General features: G+C 35.8%; 2 protein-coding genes across 5 annotated transcripts in view; one reads left to right on the plus strand and one right to left on the minus strand.

Annotated features, from left to right (window-relative positions):
* LOC120772528 (probable protein BRICK1-B) overlaps positions 1-7,304 on the plus strand; it is an 8,993-nt gene extending 1,689 nt beyond the window's left edge. The window contains exons 2-3 of one of the 4 annotated variants that reach the window (XM_040101196.1): positions 4,012-4,130; positions 7,215-7,304. In XM_040101196.1, coding sequence (XP_039957130.1) covers positions 4,012-4,121 — 110 coding nt within the window. In that variant the 3' untranslated portion in view covers positions 4,122-4,130; positions 7,215-7,304. Of the gene's footprint in view, positions 1-4,011; positions 4,141-5,376; positions 5,417-6,890; positions 7,053-7,214 lie in introns of those variants that run through there. The other 3 variants (XM_040101194.1, XM_040101195.1, XM_040101193.1) reach the window with 3 other exon arrangements.
* A 1,734-nt stretch (positions 7,305-9,038) lies between these two features.
* LOC120770055 (obscurin) overlaps positions 9,039-24,963 on the minus strand; it is a 120,051-nt gene continuing 104,126 nt past the window's right edge. Inside the window, exons 35-42 of the mRNA XM_040097174.1 lie at positions 24,324-24,509; positions 22,980-23,217; positions 22,328-22,909; positions 16,904-17,607; positions 14,009-14,141; positions 10,657-12,308; positions 9,306-9,411; positions 9,039-9,247 (exon numbers count right to left, since the gene is read on the minus strand). Coding sequence (XP_039953108.1) covers positions 9,104-9,247; positions 9,306-9,411; positions 10,657-12,308; positions 14,009-14,141; positions 16,904-17,607; positions 22,328-22,909; positions 22,980-23,217; positions 24,324-24,509 — 3,745 coding nt within the window. The 3' untranslated portion in view covers positions 9,039-9,103. The remainder of the gene's footprint in view (positions 9,248-9,305; positions 9,412-10,656; positions 12,309-14,008; positions 14,142-16,903; positions 17,608-22,327; positions 22,910-22,979; positions 23,218-24,323; positions 24,510-24,963) is intronic.

Below are 24,963 nucleotides of genomic sequence, written 5' to 3' on the forward strand. Positions count from 1 at the left end.
AAACTCAGGTACACGTAATTCTTGAAGTTTAACTTTTCCGCCATGACAACATGTCGTAAAGCCATTTCTTACCTAGTAACAATTTCAACCAAATATTAAGACAATAAGTATGTAAATATGTACATATATTACGAATGTAAAGCAATGAAAAGTACAGGTACCTTTTCATTTCCGAAATGTTTTGCTTTACAGTGTAAACATATATTAGTCAAACCCCCAAGCGAACTATACTCCGGAAGAACTACGGAGTTTAGGGCAGCTTTGAAATAACTTGCCATAGATCCTGCATGACTACGGCTCTAATAAAACAGGTCAATTCATATACATACATACATTAACAATTAAAAATTCCTTTTTATCTATAACATTCACCTCTTCTCTTCGACCTGTTAAACTCCTTTTTCGTCTAATTCGCCTTTGGTTTAGCATTTTATTTTTAATAATTAATCTGAATCTGAACTGAAATTCGATGTAGTATGTATGTATTCGCTGGTAATAGCCGCCTTGACTTTTGGAAGAAAGCTGAACTGACTCAAAGCTTACCTAACGCAATAACACTGCTAGATTTTGCACTTGCGTCTTCGCCTATACATATGTATATACATACATATGTTTGTAAGTATGTATGTGTGAATATAAAACAAAGTAGAGTGCGCATGTCAAAGCGCAGTGTTCCTTAGCTCGTACATACATATTCGTGCAACATAGAAGAGAGCGCATGTCAAATCGTAGATAGCGCCTTAGCGCATGCATATGTATGTATGTACCAGTGCACATGCCAAAGCAAACATTTGTAATTTGTAATATTCGTCATTCTTTTATTGTCATAGATAACTTGATTAGAATCTCTTTTCTTGCTCTCTCGCTTGCAGTTGATATGTTTTCTGAGCTGGCAACTAAACACAATCAGGGTGCCGTCAACCAGCAGTTAGTGAAAAAGGAGGGATGCCAGAAAAGCAGCGCTAGAATTACTTGACGAAATTAGTGTGAAATGAAACTGTGCGAACATATTTTGGCTAAATAAATGTTTATGTAAATTAATTAATGATTTTGCATTTTAGCATTTACATATATATGTATGTATGCATTTTCAAAGTGTTTAATTTAGTGTTTTGTATAATTTATTAAATACCCAAGTTAATATTTTTCAGCAGTGGCATCATTGGCAAATGTTATAAAAAATGCGAGTTTTGACAGCTCTCTCTGGAACCAAAGAGTCTCGTATCAAGTTATCTATGCTTATTGTCATTTTGCTATCGAGCAGACAACATTGTTGTAAGATTTCACACTTGCGCCTTCGCGTATGTGGGTATGTGTGTAACGAAAGCAAATGACAGAAACATTTTTAATTATTCATTCTATTACATATATGATCTTTTCTGTAGAAGCGCTGCTTATATTAGCTTAATGTAAAAATTGAAGAACTTTAAACGCAAATATATAAAAAGTGGTTCAATGAATTTTAAATCTGTAAAATTTGTGCAAAGTTTCAGATCGCACACCTTAATTTGATGTAATATTTGTCTCTGTACGTTTTGTAGATCTCTGGAAATAAGCGCCTTGTCTTAGAATAATATATAGATAATATTACATATGTCCAACATTTTCAGGTTCTGCGATCAGATATAAACCAATTTTAACCAATATTAAAATTTTTTTTCACTCATGTTCCATTTTATTTCGTGTTTCATTCATGCCACTGTAAATTTCCGAAAATGTTGTTACGTTTTTTTGCAGTTCAGGTGACGATATGTAACTCGCGCGTATATACATATGGGTAGTTGCACTGTGGGTAACAATTGTAAAATTGCATAACACTTTCAAGTTTCTTTATAACTACCATAAATCTATAAAATGTAAAACAAATAATAAAAAGTATAATAGATATGTATTTCGGAAGATGTTCTTTGGTTAAATTTCCCGCTGCTTACAAATTAATGAATTATTTTTTCTTTTAAAATTTTGTTTTCAAATTTTGTTTCACATTTATGCGACTGTGAAGAAATCTCGCATTACCCTATAGTGAATGGTACTCTTTCTTCTACCTTCCTTGTGTTTATGAGCAAGACTTCCCATTTCTGATCAGCCAGCTCGAAACTCATTGTAATAAACCATTGGCGCAGACCATTTATACAATCATTACATTTGAGCTGGAGGTCATCTAGAGGTTTAGCCACTGCTACCACTATGAAGTCATCCGCATATGCGATTGCTTTCACATTGATTGATATATTCCTTGCACCCCGTTGTACATCAAGTTCCATAGTAGGGGGCCTAAGACCGAAAACTGAGGTCCTCCACTCGAGATGGTGTAACTCTGAATGCCCGTATGAAATAACATGCTCATGTGAAAGGTCTTGCTTTGCAAGACTATATTGCTGTCTTGCCAGTTCTGTCTGCGATCCAATTGCTTTCTGAACGCTGGTTGTTGTTGTTATTGTAGCGGCAGAAATCTGCCGATCTCACAGTCTTTGGCCGGATAAAAATCCGGATCCGTTTCGGTTACGTAGACCCGACTGTTGTGGGAACGGTGGTAGTACTGCTCGCTTAATAGCGCAACATCAACGTTTTTTTCCAAAACCAAAAGTAGCCCGATGCTTCCCGCAGCCGTTCTGAGGTAGGTAGGTAGGTAGGTAGGTAGGAGTGCAGCCCTATCGGGCTCAATTAGCACTTGATGTGCCATTTTGATACACTATTCGTAGAACCTCCTGTATCTGCTATTACGTTTCACCTTCTCTCTCAAACCATTTTGAGGTTTCGATGAAACTACTTTACTGGAATTTGTCATGGGTGAAGACAATGCCAGGAGGGCCGCCTGGCTGTCCGTAAATATAGTTGCTTTATGTATATTCCCGTGGTTTTCTAATAGAACTTCGCAGGCTTTTTCTATGCTGAGGTACTTATCTCTTTATAAATATGAGATACCTCTGTTGCTTTCCCAACCATAATTCAGTAGATCGCGCATAGCTTTTTTTTGTATAAATACATTGTACTTAGCTATTCCTTTAGGCTTAGCATCCATCCTCATAAAATCAAGTGTGATGCCACGGGCAAAACTAGGATTATTCCGCAAATATTCAAAAAAAACTAGCCCTCTTCACTCAAGCACTACCACACAAAGTAGTCCTGTCTGTCCCTACTCTCTGAGTGGTATTGTTTATGTTATATAGTCCCCGTTAGGGCGGTAAGGTTCAGTAAAGTTGTCATCGAGGTTATCCAAAGGTAGGTTCAAAAATAGGATGAAGGATGTCAGATGACATTCAAGAGTAGTAGTTGTACGGTGCCTGCAATATCTTAAAAGATCTGAACGGTTGACTGATCAGAATGGGGGTAATGCTGCTTGTTTGAGCTCATATGGACCATTACGGGTTCTTTGGTGGCCATTCGGGTGTAGTGGCGGCGCAGTGCGAGAACTTGGTGTAGATTGCACAGCCGTAGAGCCTAAGGTCGCAGTAGTGCGTTGGTAGCATGGTGCCATGTAACTCGGGGTCCTCTCCCGGTGTGTTTTAAGGACTGAGCCTTTCATGTAATGGATGACTACTAAGCAAGGTGGAGTATGTACGGAGTCTTTTAGAGCAGACGCAGCAGGAAAACTCCTCCGGGCCCGGGTTGGACTCAATGTAAGCATGGGCAGGAGGATACGGAGCAACCCAGCTGCAAAGAGTTGCTCCAGTGATGATAAACTTATAGCGGGATTCTGTAACCAGTCTCTAGTCTCTATTTGAGACATTTTGAGGTAAAGTCTCAATTTGTGACAAGTTACTATTCACTAAACATGCTCTAGCATTAGTCTCAAAATATTGCCTTAAATTTGAGACCTGATAGTTAGCAGGTTACAAGATGGTAGGATAATGATAGTCGAAACAATCAATTTCTGAGCCTGTCGTTAGAAGTCCCGCTTATTGTAATATCGTTTCTGGAGCTGTGATAGATGTAAATTCGGATCCAAAATTATATTATAGTTTAATCTGCATTCAGTGTAATTTATATAAATATATATTTAAATTTCAGATATGTCTTGCCGGTCACGTCTTGCTGTTTTGAATGAAAAGTTGTCCACGCTGGAACGACGAATTGATTATCTGGAAGCATGTGTAACTCAAGGAGAAACACTTACATGAGTTCAGAGTGTAAGATACGGTACTATATTAATAAATACAGTTGAACTTTCATAACTCGAATTCTTGAATTGGCAATAGAAGGCAAATTTCCTTCCATAACTCGAAGTCTCTCTAACCTGGAATTTTTTTTGTGGATTATGGTGATTCGAGTTAGGAAAGTTCAACTTTCATATCACATTCATCATACCTATACCGGAATTTTGTTATTAATCATCGACTACCCTACCCTTAGGGATGTTTTGTCATGGTTTAGCTTTTGATCTAAACTAATAATGCTCATTACGAGACATATTTGGATAATATCTAAAACAGGAGTTGTTATTAATTATCGAATACTCGTAGAAATGATTTCAAACGAATATATATTTTAGAACGGTTTAAAACAAACGTTTTTTTTCACAAAATCACAGCATTCAAAGTATGGCTGGTTAAGTAATTTTCCAAAATGAAATGTAATTGGAAAGCTGAAGGAGGGAGACAGTAGAGTCGGGAGTTACGTCGTCGTCGTTGCAACCCAAATCGCTGCCGTCGTCGACATAACCAACAAACCCCAACTTACACATTGACTGGTCTGCATAAAATCAACCAAAGCATGTTTAAACACTTGCCAAGTAACACAATACTTACCAAATTCCACATTTTTACAATTCTCTTTCCTACGGTGGTTATGTTTAAACACAACAATGCTCTACTGTATTATATTAACTAGAGGACCCGCCCAAGCTTTACTGTGGGTGACCTATAGATAATACTGTATGATTTCTGTTAGTTAGATTATAACTGTTAGTTAAGGGGGTATTCTGCTCTAGAATTTTGAAAAATTCGATTTTTTTCATATATTTAAAGTTTAGACCCTTAAGAACATATCCTCCAAAGGATATTAAAGAGCTACAGTTACTTTAGTGACGCAGTACCTAGCTCGGTTCGGCCGTATCGAATTTTTTAAAAGCGTTTTTATCGAAACTACTTTTTTCCACACGGTACCGGCATTATCTCAAGTTCTATACAACCGATTTACTTGAAATTTTGTATGAACCTTCTTTATATAATCCTTTATCGTTCCTACCAGCATCGTGTCAAAATTTTTGTTTTTAATATTTTAAAAAAATTCAGGAATTTCAAAAAAAAGCGTAAAAAATGATTTTTATTTTCAGGCATTCGCCATTTTCAAAAAAAAAAAATTTTCGTGTTTCCTGAAATAGGGACTATAACAGCATCCTTACTGATTAAGAATTTCTTTTGATTTTTTTTTCAGACCACTAGGAGAGTCAGGATCAATGTCACCAGGATGCGCCATTTTTTTACACCTGTCTCTTCCCCCTCTAATTATTTTGATTTTTAATATTTTTTTGTACAATTTTTTTTTCTGTATTCTTAAGATATCAATAAAAACACCATAAAAAATGGATAGTAAAAATATTAATTGCCTTGTTTTTACGACACTTTAAAAATTGCCTGAAATGCATGCTTCTAGAGTAGAATACCCCCTTAATGAGATAGCATTTTTGTGAAGCAACTTGTGAAAGAGATTTGCTATGTTGGAAAGAGGCGAAATGACCACCGATGATAATGAAGACAGTGGACGCCCTAATGAGGCGAAAACTCTGTGCAAAGTGGGTGCCTCGCAAGTTCATAATCTAACAAAAGCAACGAATTGCTGATTTTGAGAAGTGTTTGAGTGCTCTTAATAAAACCGAATTTTTGCATCGGTGTGTGTCAATAGAAATACGGTTCCAGCATTTCACACTGGAGTCCAATCGACAAACATTATAGTAGACTGCATATGATGAATTGGTCTTCAAGCGTGGAAAGACGAAAAAGTTGGCTGTTAAGGTTATGACATCAGCCTTTTGAGATGCACATGGTATAATATTCATCTATTGATTACTGAGCCAGTTATAATCCATTGCGTATATGGTTGGATCTTTACAGCTTGCAATGCTGTATTGGTTAAAATTGCTTAGCCATTATTTGTCGTAAAATGTAAATGACAAAAAAATTTTATTGTGGGATATCCATTAGAGATATATGTACATATGCCATCGCGAAGTTTTCTGTAGGCCTTTGCAATGTGTTCAACTTAGTACATTATTTTGATAAATATCGTAGGATTCAGCTTGCGTTTGCAAAATAACAGTATTTCTCTACTATTTAATGGATGTTTTTATACCTGTAAACCTTCCTGTTCAAACCATCTAGCTATTAAAAAAACCCGCATTAAGATCCGTTGCGTACTTTTTAAGATTTGAGCATACGAAGAGACATAGGGACGAAAAATCGACTTTTTTATACTGTGTATTGATATGCCAACTAAACAAAATTTGTGAATGAAAACTTAATCTAAGAAACTTCATTTTTATTAAATAAAAACTCAGAATTAATTTGGACACGAACGTGAACAGTTGCTTTCAATTACATTTCTCGCGAGGAAATTCCACTGTTAGGAATTTTGAAACGTGTTTTCTCTGTATTCTTAATTGACGTAGACACCGCTTACGCGATTATAGCCGAGTTAACAACTCTGTATTAAATTTTTTTAACTGATGCCCACAATTTTTCAAAAGCAGTTCCATTGATTGCTTTAAAATTTTAATGGTAGATTCATCACACTTCTGTGTGATCGCCCTAACTAAAAACTAGTGAACATTTTTTCATAAAGAATCAGTCTGGAAAAATCATGCTGTTTTGGGTTTTATTGTTATAAAGCATTTAAAAAATGGAATTTTCAAGATTTGTAATTTGTTTTTTTTTTTTTTGTTTTTATCTTAGGTTAGCCAGTCTGATGGAATCATGGACGCCGTTTTTTTCTACATGGGTGTGATTGGAGCAATAAATTTCACTACTAACGCAATATTTTTGCTTCTACAAATTCCAAATCACAACTAAACCGATAAATCTTAATAAATATAAATTTAGTAAAAATTTGGAAGATGTGTATGTTTTCATTTTCTTATTAAAAAAACTACTTCTAAAAAAACGACCGTTATACAGGATGACGCTCTTAATTTGTAAAATTAAAAATTGAAAAAAACTCCACCTGATTACCTCGAGAAATACATCACCTTTAAAATGCATCAATTTTTTTTGTTTCAGATGGTCCGGTAACGTCTTTTTCAAGGCACTTCTGGAGATTCACCGTTATTTAGTAATATTTTTCATTGAAAATTTGTTCTAATATGCTTCAAAAGTTGTACAATAATATGTCATTAATATTACTCATGTCGCCGCAAAAAACACAAATATATCATTTTTTTTGCCTTTAAAACCTTAACCAAACCGTTAAAGAAACCGTTATTTCTACTAAATTAAAATATAAAACTGTAATTTGGTACAGGGGATCAGTGAGAAATTTTTTTTGAAAAAGTGAGCGTGGTCCCGCCCTTTAATAAGTTTAATGTACATATCTCCTAAACCACACAAAAACAAAATTTTCTGGGTACAAATCTTATAAGAACTTCTACCGACAGTGTAAAAATGAATGAAAACGGAGGATAACCCCGCTTACTCCTCATATAACGGTAGTGTTAAAAAGCGCAATAAGTTAATAACTAATTACGCCAGAGACCTGATGAGAGAGGTTTACGGGAGCCGAAGTGAAAATTGGACGATGGTAGTGGCACCGTCCACTGTTTGGTAAAATCCCATATCTCCATATTATATTGTATATTCCACTTGATTCGTTCAGTTTCCAGTACACAAATCCAGAAGCATTTAATATAACGGGATGCAACTAATCTTATAAATTTATCAAGATTTCGCCATACAAAACTGACAGTTCAAAGTCACTTCATCGGAGTGATTTGATACTGATCCACGCTAAATCTCTCTGTGCGACTCTGATTTTGCGGCATCTACTTGGCATCATTGGAAATCTATTACATTATCACAGCTTTTAGACACTACAAAAAGGAAAAAATGTAAACAAACAAATTTTTATTATAGCAATGAATCTAATCTCTGCTGAAAATCGACTTACCAAATGAAAAAAACGTCCATTATTTCCATTATATGGAAAATATTTAAAAGAATACGGCTTTTATTACAAAATACTATATGACAAGGTTTTCTTATGATAAATATTGCGCGATGTAAATTCTTGAATGGCAAAAACAGCTTTTTTTAATCTTTTCAACGGCAGTAAGAACACTGTTGGGTTATGAAATGCTTAAATGTAATCTAATCTTTTAAATTTTCGGTCTGAACATGGTATAAAGTTGAACCTTATTGATGGTATACATACTTAAAACGTTTGAGATGCGAGCACTATTTGTGGTGTTTACAGAAACTTAAAATATTCATCTCATGGAATTGAATCGTGAACTTTCTCGCCTGATTACTTTTCATAATTTTGGATGTGGATTAACTCAGCAATAGTACACCGACTAACTTAATTAAATTTTTTACGATGAAGCACCAGTAAGGACCAGTGCTTATCGATGTTATTGTGAATTCAATCAGCTCGTACACATCGGGAGATTAGGACCAGCATACATTCACTAATGACCCCACAAAATTTGTCAATCGCTTAAAAAGTGCTCATATCGAGTGGTTGAGAGAAATGTTAAAAAATACCATAGCGGTGCTTCGAAATACCTCTAGGAGCTGAATCCATCATACATTTTTGCTCACGAAACACTTCCAAGAAAATTGTTGCCTTTTTTTTTTGCTTAAAAATGCTTCGTAAATTGGTTCAAACGTATAGAGATCTTAATAGCGAATATTTTGACAAATAATAAAGCGATTTGCTCTGATTTAAATTGGTTTTTGGTTCTCGAATTCAGAAGTGTGAAAGGCAACTCTCTTACTAGGCTTAAACCACAGTAAACTGACGGCAGATTACGTATTTTCCAAATATAATTTATTGTGGGGTTTAGTTTATTTACACAAAAATTTTGTTAAATTCGTACGTGAATTTCGATGTTAATATTTTTTTATTTGACTGTACATAATTTTTTGCAATAATTCAACATGTAGAAGAAAATTTAAAATGTAGCATAAAGTTCTTCCTGGATGCTATTTGATCGTAATAACTGCGTTGTTGATGGCCCTCCATTTAACGACTGAGTAATCGCTTGGGTTGAGGTGGCGTGACTTTCTTTATTATCCTTATACATGTCAGCGAATTCCTATATGGAAAGTGTAATTCATTTACTGGTACTTTGTAAAATCACCTAATAAACATACCTTGAGCCGATTTCCCAGGAACACAGCTCGCTCCCTTTTCTTGATCATATAGTCAGAAGACATAAGCCATCTATGCTCCAAACAATCCTCAGAATATGGCCGTTTCCTTATAATTAAAAATTAAAAGATGTTACTTTATTATTTAAATAACGTGAATTTAACGCTTAGCTTTGAATAATTCAAAATGAAACAAATGTTTATTATACTCTTGCTTCAGGGTATTAAAGTTTTGCACACCTAACGGTTGTACATGTCACCTGAAAGTGAAAATTGGACGATGGTAGTGGCACCGCTTACTTTTTGGTAAAATCCCATATCTCCATATTATATATTCCACTTGATTCGTTCAGTTTCCAGTACACAAATCAAGAAGAAATTAATATAACGGGATACAACTTTGCACGAATAATGCCGCTTCCGTTTTGAGACAATTAAATTCATTTAAGGTGAATAGCTACACGCGTTGGAGGCTTTTCCATAATAAAAAAAGAGTTTTAAAATTTTTTGCTAACTAATATTTGTTTGCTGTATACATATAATATATGTATACAGCTTAGTTATGAAAATGTTAAAAATTGGTTCACGAATTATCCCACATACACATACTACATATGTACATACATATAGTATGTATACTCGTATTGATGTTCGTTATTCTAGCAGACTTTATGACGAATATGCCAGTCAGTGTATGAGTTATGCGAATCCTTAACCCTAGCCCCAATGTAGCCAATGTTGTGATTTTAGATTTTTCACCATGAAACCGTTTATGAATGAAATAAGTTAATTAGGTTAAGTTGAATGTAAATATCCCAGACACGAAGCAACATGTGTTAATGGAACGAAATGAATTTATGATCTATGACATAAATTAATAAGTTAATAAATATGTATGTACTATGATTTAAATCTATTCGTAGATGCTTAAAACAAAAAATAATAATAGCAGGATGAAACTTTTTATAAAGGAAAAAATAAAACACGAATATGAAAGGAAATATAATTTAAGGTCGGGAAGTTAAAGATAGTTTAAATATATTTTAGTAAACCCTCAAATCCATTCCTTTTATGTTTGCATTTATTAGGTACAAAAACACTGAATCGACATCTTTCCCACTAAATCACATGTAAAGTTGTCCCTATCTAATTCCCCTCGTTTGAAAATGTGTTTCTTCTGCCTTCGTTATCGGTAAACAGAAAAAGGTATGGTGATACGATATTTTGAAGTAGGTAGGTGATTGAAAACCTAGATTGGCATATAAATAATTTTCATAGTCTTTACCTCGGTATTTTTTTGATATTTTAAACAACTCTTACACTGTATTTAATCACAAAATGACAAGGTACTTACGTAGGATGTCGTTTAAACAGGAACATAATAAATCGAGTTGCTTCAGGAGTAACTTCTTTATATAGGTTCTCAAATCTATAGCGAGCAAACGATATATTTTGCTTTGTATCATAGTCATCAGTTCCGCGAAAAGGGCTTTTTCCAGAAAGCAAAAGATATGTCAGCACACCCACAGACCAAATATCACTTTGCGGGAAGATGGGTTCTTCGTTCACCATCTCAGGCGATTGAAAGTCAAGCATGCATCTCGCTGCAACTTTTGCACCTAATTTACTAACTCTCTTTGATGAGCCAAAATCAATCAATTTAATTTGAACCGATCGTACCGATGCCATTACAATATTGTCAGGTTGAATATTTAAATGACAATAACTTCTCCAATGCAAGTACTGAACTGCGTCTAAAAGTTGTGTTATAACCGTTGCTACCATTTGCTCAGTGTATTGATGGCGACTGCTAAAGTATGTCAATACATCAGCACCCTGAAGTTTCTCCATTATAAAAATAGCTAAAGGTACATTAACTGGTTTATATGCTGCAAATAGTGCTGCAATACGTTCATGTCTTAACGTTCTAAAATTTTCAAATTCTTCTAATATAAGAGGTTCAGTTTCCGCATTTAAGTCAAAAATTTTAGCTACGATTATTGCGTTGGTAGATTTTTGAATTCCCTTTACAATGGTACTGAATTCCCCTCTATGTATTTCCGATATAAAACTATATTTTTCATTAACACTGCTATCAGTTATCCAATTTGGAGGTTCACATTCACAATGATAGTCAGTATGAACTCGCTCTTCTTCTGCCACGATTTCTTGTCCGCTTTCTGTTAGTTTTTGTAAATGTTCCATTGCCTTTGATAACTGTATTTTTGGTGAATCTATAGCTGCTGTTTCAGCTGTCAACGGTATACTCATTTCACTCCAACCAATGCGATTTCTAGATGCCAATCTAAATTGGTATTTATTGTTAGGCTGCAGATCATGCACAAAATAAAATTCATGGTCAATATTATCAGCAATCGTTGTCCATATATCCGAGCTAAATTCTTTCTTTTGTAAGCTATAACATAAAACTGTTGAGTGGCCATCATTTCGTGGCTGTTTCCACCTAAGAAGAATTTCCTTGCCACTAACAGCAGATACTTCAGGAGAATCCGGAGCATCCGGCAATGTAGCAACAACTAACCGACATCTTGACACTGTTTGACCAAGCGAATTTCTGGCGACGGCTTTATATATGCCTATATCAGTATGGAGAGCCGGATCAAAACGTAAAATAGATCTACCATCTTCATCAGTTAATATTTTAATTCTGTTTGACTCAGTTAGCACCATGTCATTTTTAAACCATTGTATACACGGTTTTGGGTCTCCAACTGCAAAACAATGTATGTGTGCTGGTTGATATTCGACAATTGCAAGTGTTTGGGGCTTTTCTCTGAAGAAGGGAAGACATCCTTCTCTTTGACTTTCAATTAGTGCCTCAGCTTCCGTATATTCATCAAGTCTGGGACCCAATTCTGTTCGAAGCCTACGAATAGTGAACGAGTCATTCGAGCTATACAAATTTATTCTGCTTCGAACTCGTTCATCATCAATTTCTTCATCCATTATATCAGTAAATCGTCGACGTTCCCGAATAACTGGCAACTGTTGAGAAATAATTAAAATTAGTACGTAAATATGATTTAAATTTACGAAATTATGCATATACAAATTTTTGAATTTTACGGACATATTTTCAACAAAAGAAAACTTTAGTAAACATAGAAATTAAGTGTTGACAATATCAGGATTCGCAGCCCCGTCAATTATAAAATTATAGATTTTGATAATTGATAAGCTCAAAAAAGTCCTGGTAATGAATAAAGTTCAAGTAATAAAAGTCATCAGTTTTAAATGTCGAAGCTCCAATGAAGAACATTCCTACAACCGAAGGCTGGTACTTGGGATTATGTTAATAAATATTAATTGGAGAAATTGTAACAGTTTAGCCAAAAATTAATATAGAAATACTAGTGGCAAAATATATTATCTGATGCCGGTACATACTGATTTTCGTAATTTTTTTATGGAACGATATTAATGTTAATTTAGATATTCTTGCTTAACTTTATTATATATCTACAATTGACGTACATGAGAATGAGAATATGTAAACTCACTCAAAGGAATGAAATTTAAAATCTTTGAAATTGAGGAAAAGTAACTGGATACCCGCATATCTTTGTATTAGGGATTTGGGTTTAGGCTAATTTCATTCATATTCAGTTCCTCTGTGAATGGCGGGTACCTTGCCGTAGTTCAGGGGCTTAAGCTGCAAAGCATTTTACGGTACCTCTCAATCGGCATGGGTGGTGGTACGTGGTTTTGCTCATACCTACCCGTTCCCACGACAGTTGGGTGTGCGTAACCAGAAAGGACCCAGATTATTATCTGGCCAAGCACTGCCAACTCGGCACCATTCCTTGAAATTATTTCAGGAATAGAGTGTTATGCGACTTCTTTACCCATTGGGTGATTGCAGTCAGGAAATTAATTTGGTTGTATTCGAATGAAGCTTTGCCAACACCGGGACGCATTGGAAAGTAACGGAGGCTTTACTGCGTCATGGGACTTTGGCAACTATGCACAGTCGACCGGCATAAGGATGGCATGCATATGTATACCATCTGAATGATTGTGTTCACTTTTGTTTTGTGTACTTTGTACGACGATTGGAATTTAAGTGAGCTCTGTCCAATCCACAAAAAGAGAGACCATATAAGGATCTATCGAAAGTACTGTTTGAAAGATTAAGACCCTTTAAACCCCCGTCAGGATCGGGAAGGACCTCTCTGAGCCGTTCGTTACCAAAGGAGATTTCAGACAAGTCTACTTCTTTTCGTGCGATTTCTTCAGTCTACGCTTGGAGAAAATAAATCATAAAATTAATCATAAAAATCGCTGTCGTACGAAAATGTTCGACATGGCACTCAATGTACTATATGTGACCTGGTCTACGAAAAGGGAGCTAACGTGCGAAAAGTTATGACTTTTTGGATTCTATGACGTGAAAAAGCATCCCATCTTCCATCCGAATCAACTAAAAAGTGAAATTTGATTTTTTTGACACCTAAGCCCCCTTTCCGTAGACCAGGTCACATATATAAAACAAAAGAAGTAAGATGCAGTAAGACAGTCAGATTAGAGGGATTGGCTGGTAACCGGGATTGACTGTATACGGTAAGTAGATTTAATTAAAATGAGGTAAAAAACAAACTTTAAGAAGCGATGCTTCATTACCACATAACACAGCTTTTTGAAAACAAAACTTTATATATATACAAGTATATAGTGATAATACTTACAGACCAATCAACGCTATCGTTGAGTGCGAATGAAGGTGATCTTCTGTGAGCAACTTTCATATATTCGCGTAACCTTACAGGAAAACTAACATCTCTAAGTTGTAGAAGATAAGTATCTGGTCCATATTGGTAGCTGAAATTAATAATAATACAATCCTTGTATTTTATGATTATTACTAAATGTACCGAATAAAGAAAAATAATTATATACATATATCACTATCGTTTCTATAGTATCAGATGAAACTAAGATTGGGAAGCAAGTGGGAACTACATGAAGTAACCTCCAGTGAGAGGTTATTCTAGTTTGTTTGAAACATCTTTTTAATCTTTTTAGATTTAGATTTCGCAAATAGTGTTTAATACAATTTTGTAAGTTATAATTTTTCCTTATAACATTTAAAATAATATATTTTATGGCCAAAATTATTTTTATATTTATTCTCGATTTGTGTTTATGTGATTGTATGCTTACTTTTTCACCAACTTCTAAAGTTGGTTTATCTATTATCCATTAATTGAAAGCTTCCCTGATTTGTCAGGGAATTCCCTGATTTTTACCTTCGTCACTGATTTCCTGATTTTCGTGAAAAATGCACTGAGTCCCTGGTTTCCTCCTAAATCGGCGATTTTTTTTTGCTTTATTTTTGTTTTTTCAGCGAGTGCGTGAAAAAAAGTGAGCATCACAGCGTTATAGTCTACTTTTGCGATTTGAAATTGCGCGCCACGCGCGATGCCTTTACATGAATCATATCATTCATGGTTGCGTTCCAAAACTCGACCGAGTTTAATTCTCGCAGGTTTTTTTTGGTATAAAATTCCTGCGCGAGTTGAACTTGGTTGCCTAAATTCAAAAATAAGGTACAAGGCTGTTATTTAGTACAACGCATGTTCCCCCTCATCCATGGTTGATAAATTTTTTAAAAAGGGGCCGTGGCACCGCCCTCTAACAATTTTCATGCAGATATATTTTACATAAACTATTCAAGCTAAAATAACCAAATCCGCTCAGGGAAAATCTGAAAATCTTTTTAGTGTCCTTATTCAATTCCTATGTTCAACTTTTTATCGAAACTATTGGTCAATCTGTGAGTTATTTTATAGAAATTCGGGGAGAATCCTTTTCTAATAATTGTATGCCTGTATGTCAAAAAAGGGTTGAAACGGATCAATAGTTCCCTTAGACCGGTCTCTTCCGGTTGAATTTATACCGTATTTGTAAATATGTGAGCTATCTTAATGAAATTACGAGAAAATCTCATTCTAACAACAGCGAATTGTGTCTAAAATAGATAAACTAGTCCTGGCCCCCGTAAAACTATTATAATGATTTTTGAACACCCGGTTGACCTTACATCTTATACGAGCATATTGGTGATGGCATGTAATGTTACGTACCTGTCAAAACAAAAATTAACCCTATCTCCCATATATCTAATACAAGTTTTTCAAATTTCTGGTTGGACTTATACGATATATAGTACATAATATATGTATATACTTGTATATTGGTAAATGTGTAATATTTGGCTCTATTGTAGTTTAAAAAATATGTGAAATGTATCTACGAAAATGTTATATCGATTCAGACTATCTCTATACACCATTATTATTTACATTTGTCTTATTAGTTTTTACCGTACTTATCAAATAACCTATTTCTCTGGTATTAGGAGAAAATATTTCGATTATTACCATGTGATTCAATGCCTAATGTAGTACGAGGTTTGACAATTAAGTAACGAGACTGATTTTATTGCCGCGCTTGTGGTAAACCTGTGACCTTCAAATTCCCTTTCTCTTTTTCCGGCATCCCTTCCCTCTCCATTGATATATGTACCATCGCTCTAGCTTGTTTAGTTCGCCGGCTGCGTGAAGTTGAGTAGACGTGTGTTTGTAGTGCTCGTCACGAAAATGGAAAAACGAAATCAAGAGCAACGTCGCGATAAAATTTTGCGCCAGATTGGGCGAAGCCCAAGCTCACAATGGTTGTCTCGGCGCGCCCCCCGCCCGAAAACAGCTCGCATGAGCAAGTCGAAGGTGAAAACGATGATTATTGCCTTTTTTGATAGCCGTGAAATCGTCCAAAAAGAATTCGTTCCACCGGGGAAAACTGTGAATCAAGTCTACTATTCCCAAGTACTCGAAAGATTGCGAAAACGAGTCAACAGCATGCGCCCAGACATCGCTCGTAACTGTATCCTTCATCACGACAACGCGCCGTGCCACACTGCCCTCAGCGTGTCCCAGTATTTGGCCTCTAAAGGGATCGCCGTGTTGCAACAGCCGCCTTATTCGCTCGACATGTCACCCTGTGACTTTTTTGTTTCCTAAAACAAAATCGGTGGTCAAAGGAACCCATTTTGAGTCGATTACGGACATCCAGGCGGCCGTGACGATGGTACTCGCGGACATCCCAGTCGAAGCGTTCCAAAAAAGTTTACGAAGCATGGAAAACGCGCTGGATTCGCTGTATAGCTGCCCAAGGGGACTACTTTGAAGGGGATGGCGGAGTTGTAGAATAATTTTCAAATATACGGTTTTTATGGAATCAGTCTCATTACTTAATTGTCATACCTCATAATATCAGTTGCTAGTAAAATGATTAATTTGAGTACTTTTTTTAATAATGTTGATTTTGAAGGATATATTTTGACTATAAAAATAAATTAAGAATGAGACTAATTGCGCACTTGAGTTAACACAAAATAAATTAGTCAATTGACATATATTAGTCTATTAACAAATTTCACGCGCACAGTTTTTAGAGTGAAGTACGCGCAATATATTTTAACAAATTTCTTGAGTAAAAAATGTTCAAATGCGCTCGAACTTAGCTATTTCTTACTCTTTCGTAACAAAAGTAACAACAAAAAGGGCAGTTTGAGTACTTACTGACTTTCGGACTGAATTAAGCCCAACTCATAATCTGGATGTAAATATTTTGACATAGTGTTTTCGCGTTTTGTGGAATATTTTTTTGTTTCTGGCAATGGTTCTGGAGTCGGTTCAGGGGTATATGAATGACCAGGTGGATAAACCATTCTAGACGGATGAGTGTAACAACCACTGAGTCGTCTACGTCGGAAATATTGTTTGCAGGCTGCATTTTCACTCCAATCATCAAATTGATCTTGATAGCTTCGTAGGTTGTCTGTGGTGATCTGATATTCTGTTCCAGTCGGCAATGAGTCCAACATAAAAAACCAAGGGTGTTTTAACGCTGTTTTGACATCCATCCGATCATCTGCTCTATACGACAAGAGGCGGGAAATAAAATCTCTTCCATCAGCGGATATATGAGACCAAATTGAATCGCTGAATTCCCAACGCCCCTCACGAATATTTGACAGTGTTTCATAGTCATCAATACCCCGGAAAGGGTTCCGACCACTTAGCAGAACGTACGTTATAATCCCTACAGCCCACATATCATGAGCAAATCCAACACCCTCTTTATTAACAACTTCAGGTGAAACGTATTCCGGCATTCCAAAGTCTAAAGTAGTTAGAGCGTGTCTATTAATTTTTCGGGAGAGACCAAAATCTGATAACTTCAAATTCTTGCTTCCTACAACAGATATCAGTAAATCCTTTATCTAAAAAAAAGAAAGAAAAAATATGATAAAATTTCTTTGTGCAGTTTATTTTGGAGTCTTAGTATTATAACTCAGGGTTGCCTCAAGTTATAGTCAAACGAGCAAAACTAAAAAATAAAGAACTAAAAATTATAATAACTTATTTAAAAGGCAATGGTAGAAACCAGTATTAAACTGTTCGTTGTCGACCATGGATACATCTACTCCTCTATTAGATCGAAAGCAGAGATGAAGAACGAGGTGAGGAGAAATCCTAAGAATACAAACTGGGATCTCTACATGCAGATACTATTAAGCAAGAGACTTAGACTCACATGAACAGTTTGAAAAGGGCGTAACTGTATTTACGAAAGCCTTAAATATAGTTTTTCATGCACAAAACGAAGCCCCCGATACCCCCTCGGAGCATTCCTGGACATTTCTGGAGCTTTCAACAACGTCTCCACGGAATTCTTTGACCTCTAGACAGATAAGAGCAGAATGGAACGAGGCAAAAATGACCGAGGAAATCTGTAGATGTATTCCCCAAGATGGAGAGCTACCTCCGCTTCTATGGACATTAATGGTGAATAAACTGCTAAGGAACTTGGTAGGCAAAACCCCTAAGATAGAGGCATATGCGGACGACATTGCCAGCTTAATAACGGGTAGGTGCCTACAGACCATTAGCAATATTATGACCACCACTTTCTATATTGTTCAGAACTGGACATCGCAAGCGGGCCTTTCAAGGACCGCACAAAGTACCTTGGGATATTCTTGTACAGCAAACTGTTGTGGAAGCACAACATGAAAGAAAGAGTGAAAAAAGGATGCAAGCTTTATATGCTTGTAGGCAGATGCTCAGTACAACCTGGGGGCTCTCTCTCTCTCATGCGCTGCTACTACACTGCTATTGTTAGACCAATTTTGCTCTACGGTGCAGTAGTATGGTGGACAGGCATACGGAAATCCACTTACCAGAATATACTGTCCAGAGTTGAGCATAAGACAACCTTTTAAGTTGCCGAATCACTGCAGTATGTTTCAAGCTGAAGTCTTTGCTATTGCGAAAGCCGCGGAGCTGGCCTATAATGCACCTGTAGGAAATTACAGAGTCAACATCTACGTAAGCAACCAAACAGCAATCAAGAAAGTAACTTCGTATTCACTTCTAATGAGTGCTAGCCCACAAAGGCATCGAGGGCAATGGAATAACCAACGAGATTGCCAAAAATGGTGTGGGGATAACATTCGAAAACGTCATCAACATTTGGAAACCCTCTACGATGATCTAATGAGCTACCTGGGTGCAAAACTGTAAAAGTAATGTGCAAAACGGTATATCGGAAGTACACAAAATGCCTATTGGCACTCGATAGAAGAGACTCTACTTGTAGGAACAGGATGAGAACATTAACTGGTAACTGTCTGTTCGCAAGTGATAACTCTAGTAAAACTTAAGGTATCTTCAAGAAACTTGGTTCCATTGCCACAAAATGTTGTGCCATAATTAAGCCGCAAATTGAAAAACAGAAGTGTAATAAGTGAAAAGAATGGCGTGAAAATCTTTAAAAAGTGGGCGTGCCGCGCCCTCTAATAAGTTTAATGTATATATCTCACCACCTACTCCCTTATAACGGTTTTATAAAAATATACTAAAAGTGCGATAAATCAATGACTAAATGCGTCAGAGGCATTCAATTGTACATCCAGTACGATAGGAGTGGCATCGCTCGCATTAAGGGGAAATCACATAGGTATCTGACTTTGGGCTTACTGAACATTTTAACCAAATTCGGTAGTTTCCATTTTTTTTATATTTTTATTATAGAGTGCGAACTAGTGCAGTGCGAAATCAAGCACTAATGAATACATATAACTGGATAACGCTTTGCACAAATAGGTAGGTAATAAAGTAGGACACCACAAGTGTAAAAATTGTCAAAACCGGACCATAACTGTTCAAGCTCCGGATATCGCAGAGGTGGACCCCAGAGCCCATGGATGACCTTTTATAAAAAATATCGGTCAATATGTGAGATACAAAATTGAAATTCGAAGAGAATCTTTTTTAGATAATGGTATGTAAAAAATCGTGTTAGTACTTTTCTTAACCTCAATATAGGCCTATATGTGAACTATCTTAATAAAACTGAGTGAGCGTGTGGTCCTTATAACCGTGTATTCTTCGGCTTAAATTTAATACAATTAAAACTTGTCGAATCTTCTTATAACTAATATCAGAATTTTCACACAATCGGTTGACTTTACTCCATATACAAGGTGCGTTCCAAAGTGAATCTAGCGCCCACTGGTGGCGCCACCTATATGTCGACTAGTTCGTTAGAATCTGCCATCTTTATCGATTATCCAGTGAGATTTTCAGGACATTTCATTGATTCTAAGTGAAATTAGTGCGTTTTAAGTGTCAGTATGTTTGTGTTATCGGTGCGAAAAGCAGCTTCGAACAAAGAGCCAACATTAAGTTTTGTTTTAAAATTGGTAAAACTTTTAACGAAACGTTTCAATTGATGAAACAAGTTTATGGCGATGATTGCCTATCCCGTAGTAGAGTGCACGAGTGGTTTCAACGTTTTCAAAGTGATCGTGAGGACATAAATGACGATCAACATGTGGGCCAATCAAAATCCGTGTTCACCGGAAATTCCATTGAAACTGTGCGTGAATTCATCAAAAATCAGCCGAAATCATCATTGAAATTCATGGAAATGGAATTGTACATCTCCAAAACATCAAGTTATCGCATTTTGACCGAACATTTGGGCTTACGAGAGGTGTGGCACGGTTTGTTCCGCACAAATTGGCTGACGACCAAAAATTGCTCAGAATCCAACATTCGAAGGACGCTTGCACCGATTATTTGACCAAAAATCACATTTTAACCATTAATCACTCCTTGTATTCACCGTATATGGCACCGTGCGACTTCTTCCTTTTCGAAAAAATGCATTTGCGCATGAAAGGAAAGCGTTATGCAGACGTAGAGGTCATTCAAAAGGCTTGCACTGGCATACTGACGGCCATGCCGGCCGACGAGCTAGAACACTCGTTCGACATGCTTTTGGACCGTACAAAAAGCTGCATTGAAGCAGAAGGAGACTGTTTTGAATACAATAAATTGATTTTGCGGAAAAAACCATTTGTTCTGTTTTTTATTAAGTCCTGTTTACTTTGGAACGCACCTTGTATAATGCAATGAAGCTCAGAGATTATCTTTTCTGTTAGCAACATGTAGTAATGTTAAAACTCATCTCTCATATTTACTTCTTATACTTGTATGTGCTTATATTAGTGATGGTATATGAAGTACCTTAAAGAAACTCAGAGAGCATGTGTCTTTGTTAATAATATGTGGTAATGCAAACAATAGATAAATATGGGTCAATACTACCCTTATCTCCCATATACCTGATACAAAATTTTTAAACTTCCGGTGCATTTATATATTGGTTAAAATGCATGTATCATAAGATATTTTAGCAAATTAACGGAACTTATAATACTGGATATACTATAGTTTAATGCCAAAAATGGGATATCTTGTTGAAGAATGTTCCTGGCATTCTGATAATTCCGTCGACAAGAAAGTGCCGTAATCGAAAATCTATAAAGTGTTACAACTAAGCCATCAATTTAGCTACACAAATGTATGAAAGGTAACAGTGTAATAGCATTGACAGACGGCAGCGTTAAACCAGATTAATTGCATTTTTCGGGATTAATTCAGGAGTTACCACAGCTAACTCCGTTGCTGAATCCAAAAATAACTCTCAAAATTTTAGGGAGTTTGTGAGATTTTCGTTGGCAACATTGTTAAAAATGGCCAATTTTCATCTATTGTGAATGAAATACAAGCAACCCTGACAGCTGTTTATCAAATTCTCAATATAATAGCAATAAAACTTCTATGTTATGATGTAGTTTTAAAAATAATGTGTTGATATGCTTTTATAATAAAAAATGGTTTGGTAAAAATTGGTCGGCTAACAACCGTAATGTTTATCTTCTATCAATTTTCATTGAAAATATTATAAAAAGGACAATGAGCTGTTTATGAGAGTTTCAAACTCGCATAGCCGCCGTCTGTCACCTACAAATTTGGATCTGATTAAGTGCGCAGTTAATCCGGATTAACGCTGCCGTCTGTCAAGGCTATAAGAAGGGCATTAGTGTATTAAAACGTTTTAGAAAATGGGTGTGGCTCCGTCCCCAATAGGTTGTACGCATATACATATGTATGTACAAGTCTCAACTACTAAAACTATATAAACCAAACAGAGATGATGTTACAAACTACCAGACGTGAGTCAATTCGGTAAAGATAATATTAAGCATGTGCATGTGAATCGGTATAAAAAGTGAAGAGTGAGCATGCCGTGCCCACTTTAAGGTGAAAGTACATAAGTATATCAAGGACTAAAACGTACAGGTATAGCTTTGTCTTGACATCTTTATGTTATAGCTTTAATTTTCTCACTTTCAAATAAAAAATGAACATGGAGAAAAATATCGGAATAGGATTTTGCAAAATTAATGCTTTCAAAGTGCTTTTCTATAAGAATAATAAAAAATAAATGTGTTTTTGATGCTTATGAATCAATGGTTCGCCACATTAACTAAGTTGTTTTTTGTTTTCTACCCAAAATCTTTAAAATTTTAGTACTTAAATTTATTTAGTTCATTTTGAGCCTATTTTGTTAAAAATATTAACGCTTACCGTTAGCCCCATATGCCCAAAACCATGATCGTGCATATGATCCAAGCCCCATAATGCTTGTCTTATGTAGTATGCAATATCTCTTTCAGTGTAGTAGTTTCGCTTAAGTAAATTGTCCTTAACCAGTTCTCCACCAGCTGCTAACTCGATAATTAAGGTAACATTTTTATCAAGGTCATAAGCATCATGTAGTTGAATCAGATTTTTATGATTGAGGCCATTCATTATTTCTAACTCATTTAACATGAACGGTCGTAATTCGTGTCGACCATACATAATTTTCGCGGCGTAGTTATCACCTGTTGCACGTTCAACCGCATGGTAAGTGATTCCTTGTGTACCACGTCCTAATTCATCGCCGATATCGTATTTATCATTATAACGGTTTTGTTTCGCTCGAATGTATGGCAATCGTCCATATGTTTTATAGATATATTTGTCTTCATTATCCTCTATATGAACCATCACAGATGTGCTTATTGATCCTGCCACATTGCGGGCACAAACCGAATATAGACCCTCATCTTTAATTATTGCATCATTAATTGAAAGTACATAAATATTTGGTTCATAATAACTAGTCTGCAACGAAACAAGAAAATGTTTACAGAATTAATGTTAATTTAGAAACTTTTCCATTTTGTATACAGACCTTTATTCGGGCATTGTCGGCCAAGGGTTGCCAGTCTTTATACCATCTGATTTCTGGTAATGGCTCACCAACAATATGAGCTTCTAAGCGACCATTTTTTCGCATCATTATATAAGTTTCATCAGGACGCTTAAGGAAGCGCGGATAATCAGCTATCAATAATTTTACTCTCTGCCTAGCTTCTCCATATTCGTTAGTAGCAACGGCTTCATACCATCCAACATCTCGCTCAAGCATCCTTTCCGCAAATAATAGAAATATCTTGCGTTATAAACTTTGTTACAAGCAGGGTGGAACTTCTTTAGAACTTAAAAATTCATATACTTGCTCTTCGATGAAAAAATAGACTTTTTCCAAGCTTAACTATAATGTTCTATTATAACATATAATTAGTATATGTGACCTGGGTCTACGAAAAGGGAGCTAACGTGCGAAAACTAGTTTTCTGGGGGAAGCTGTTAAAAATAATCACGTTTTTTCTTATGCGCGACACCAGCCTTTACATTTCTGTCACGGTTAAAATAATCTATACCAAATTTGGTGAAGATACATTGTCAAATGTGAAAGTTTTCCATACAAGCATTTGATTCCGATCGTTCAGTATAAGTATATGGCAGCTATATGATATAGTGGTCCGATATCGGCCGTTCCGACAAATGAGTAGCTTCTTGAAGAGAAAATGACGTTTGCAAAATTTTAAAAAGGAGATCTTAAAAACTGAGGGACTAGTTCGTATACATATATACAGACGGACGGACGGACAGACAGACAGACGGACATGGTTAAATCGACTCAGCTCAACATACTGATCATTTATATATATACTTAATAGGGTCTCCGACGCCTCTTTCTGGGTGTTACAAACATCGTGACAAACTTAATATACCCTGTTCAGGGTAGAAATATGCTTAGAACGGGCGCAGAATTTGACATTTGCTTAGTCTTCGGCCGCACCTGCCTGGATTTGACATTTCGCTTTAAGGTGGCCCCACTGTCCAATTTCTACATCGATTCTTGTGAAGCGCTTCCAGACCTCCCCACCCACTTTTACATCGATTCCTGTAAAGTCCCTCCGCACCACGTTGGTCCTTTTATGTTTCTAACATATTTATTTAGACGGTAATCACTCCTCATGGAGCCAATGAACACGTAAACCAAGTTTTTTCACGATTTAGCAATTTTCAGTCGAATACAATTATTTATAAATAAGTATACTTATTATTATTTTTAATACTTGGACTTTAGCAATGGTATCATTGCTCAAATGTGATCAAGTGAGAACAACAACAACTGCGTTGTCACTGCGGAAGAGAGCACGTCAGTCACATTTAAGAATTTACTTACTTATTTATGAAGAGAGTTGCCTGGCCGTTTCGTGTATAGCTGTAGTCAAACCTCCCTCCAGATTCTATCAGTGCGTCATCAAAATAGTATGTCATCTTGGGTTTTGGATAACCATATACAAACCACATTAACTCGGTGTTATGATTTTTGACTCCATAACTGCAATCGTTTTCCCGTCGTAAGAATCTGTCAATGGAAAATAATGTATTTTGAGAACAAGAATAATTTCAACTCGGCGTAAAAGATAAATGCAATTTATTCTCTATTTGTATTTTGGAACAATATAAAAAAATTTTAAGTTAATTTTATGCAATGTTTTATGTAGGAAGGAAGGCTATAAAGTTTTTGTTTTTCATTTACCGATCATGCCAAAAGCTTTGAATGCCGTGAATTATTTTAAAAGCTTAAAATTATATATACCAAGTAACGATCTTTGACTTGTAATGCAGTGCGCTAGATGAGTGTGTAAACTAAATAAAAAAAAAAATTTAATGATTAAAGCGAACATTGTTATTGACAATAATGTAATTTTTGATCTTTATTTAGCAATAGAATACATAACAAATCAAAATAACATATTTTGTACAAAAATGTGCTCAGTATTTGTAGAATCCTAATAACTAATAAATAGGAGGACCTA

This window comes from Bactrocera tryoni, chromosome 3, assembly GCF_016617805.1.
Source record: "Bactrocera tryoni isolate S06 chromosome 3, CSIRO_BtryS06_freeze2, whole genome shotgun sequence".
NCBI lineage: Eukaryota > Metazoa > Arthropoda > Insecta > Diptera > Tephritidae > Bactrocera > Bactrocera tryoni.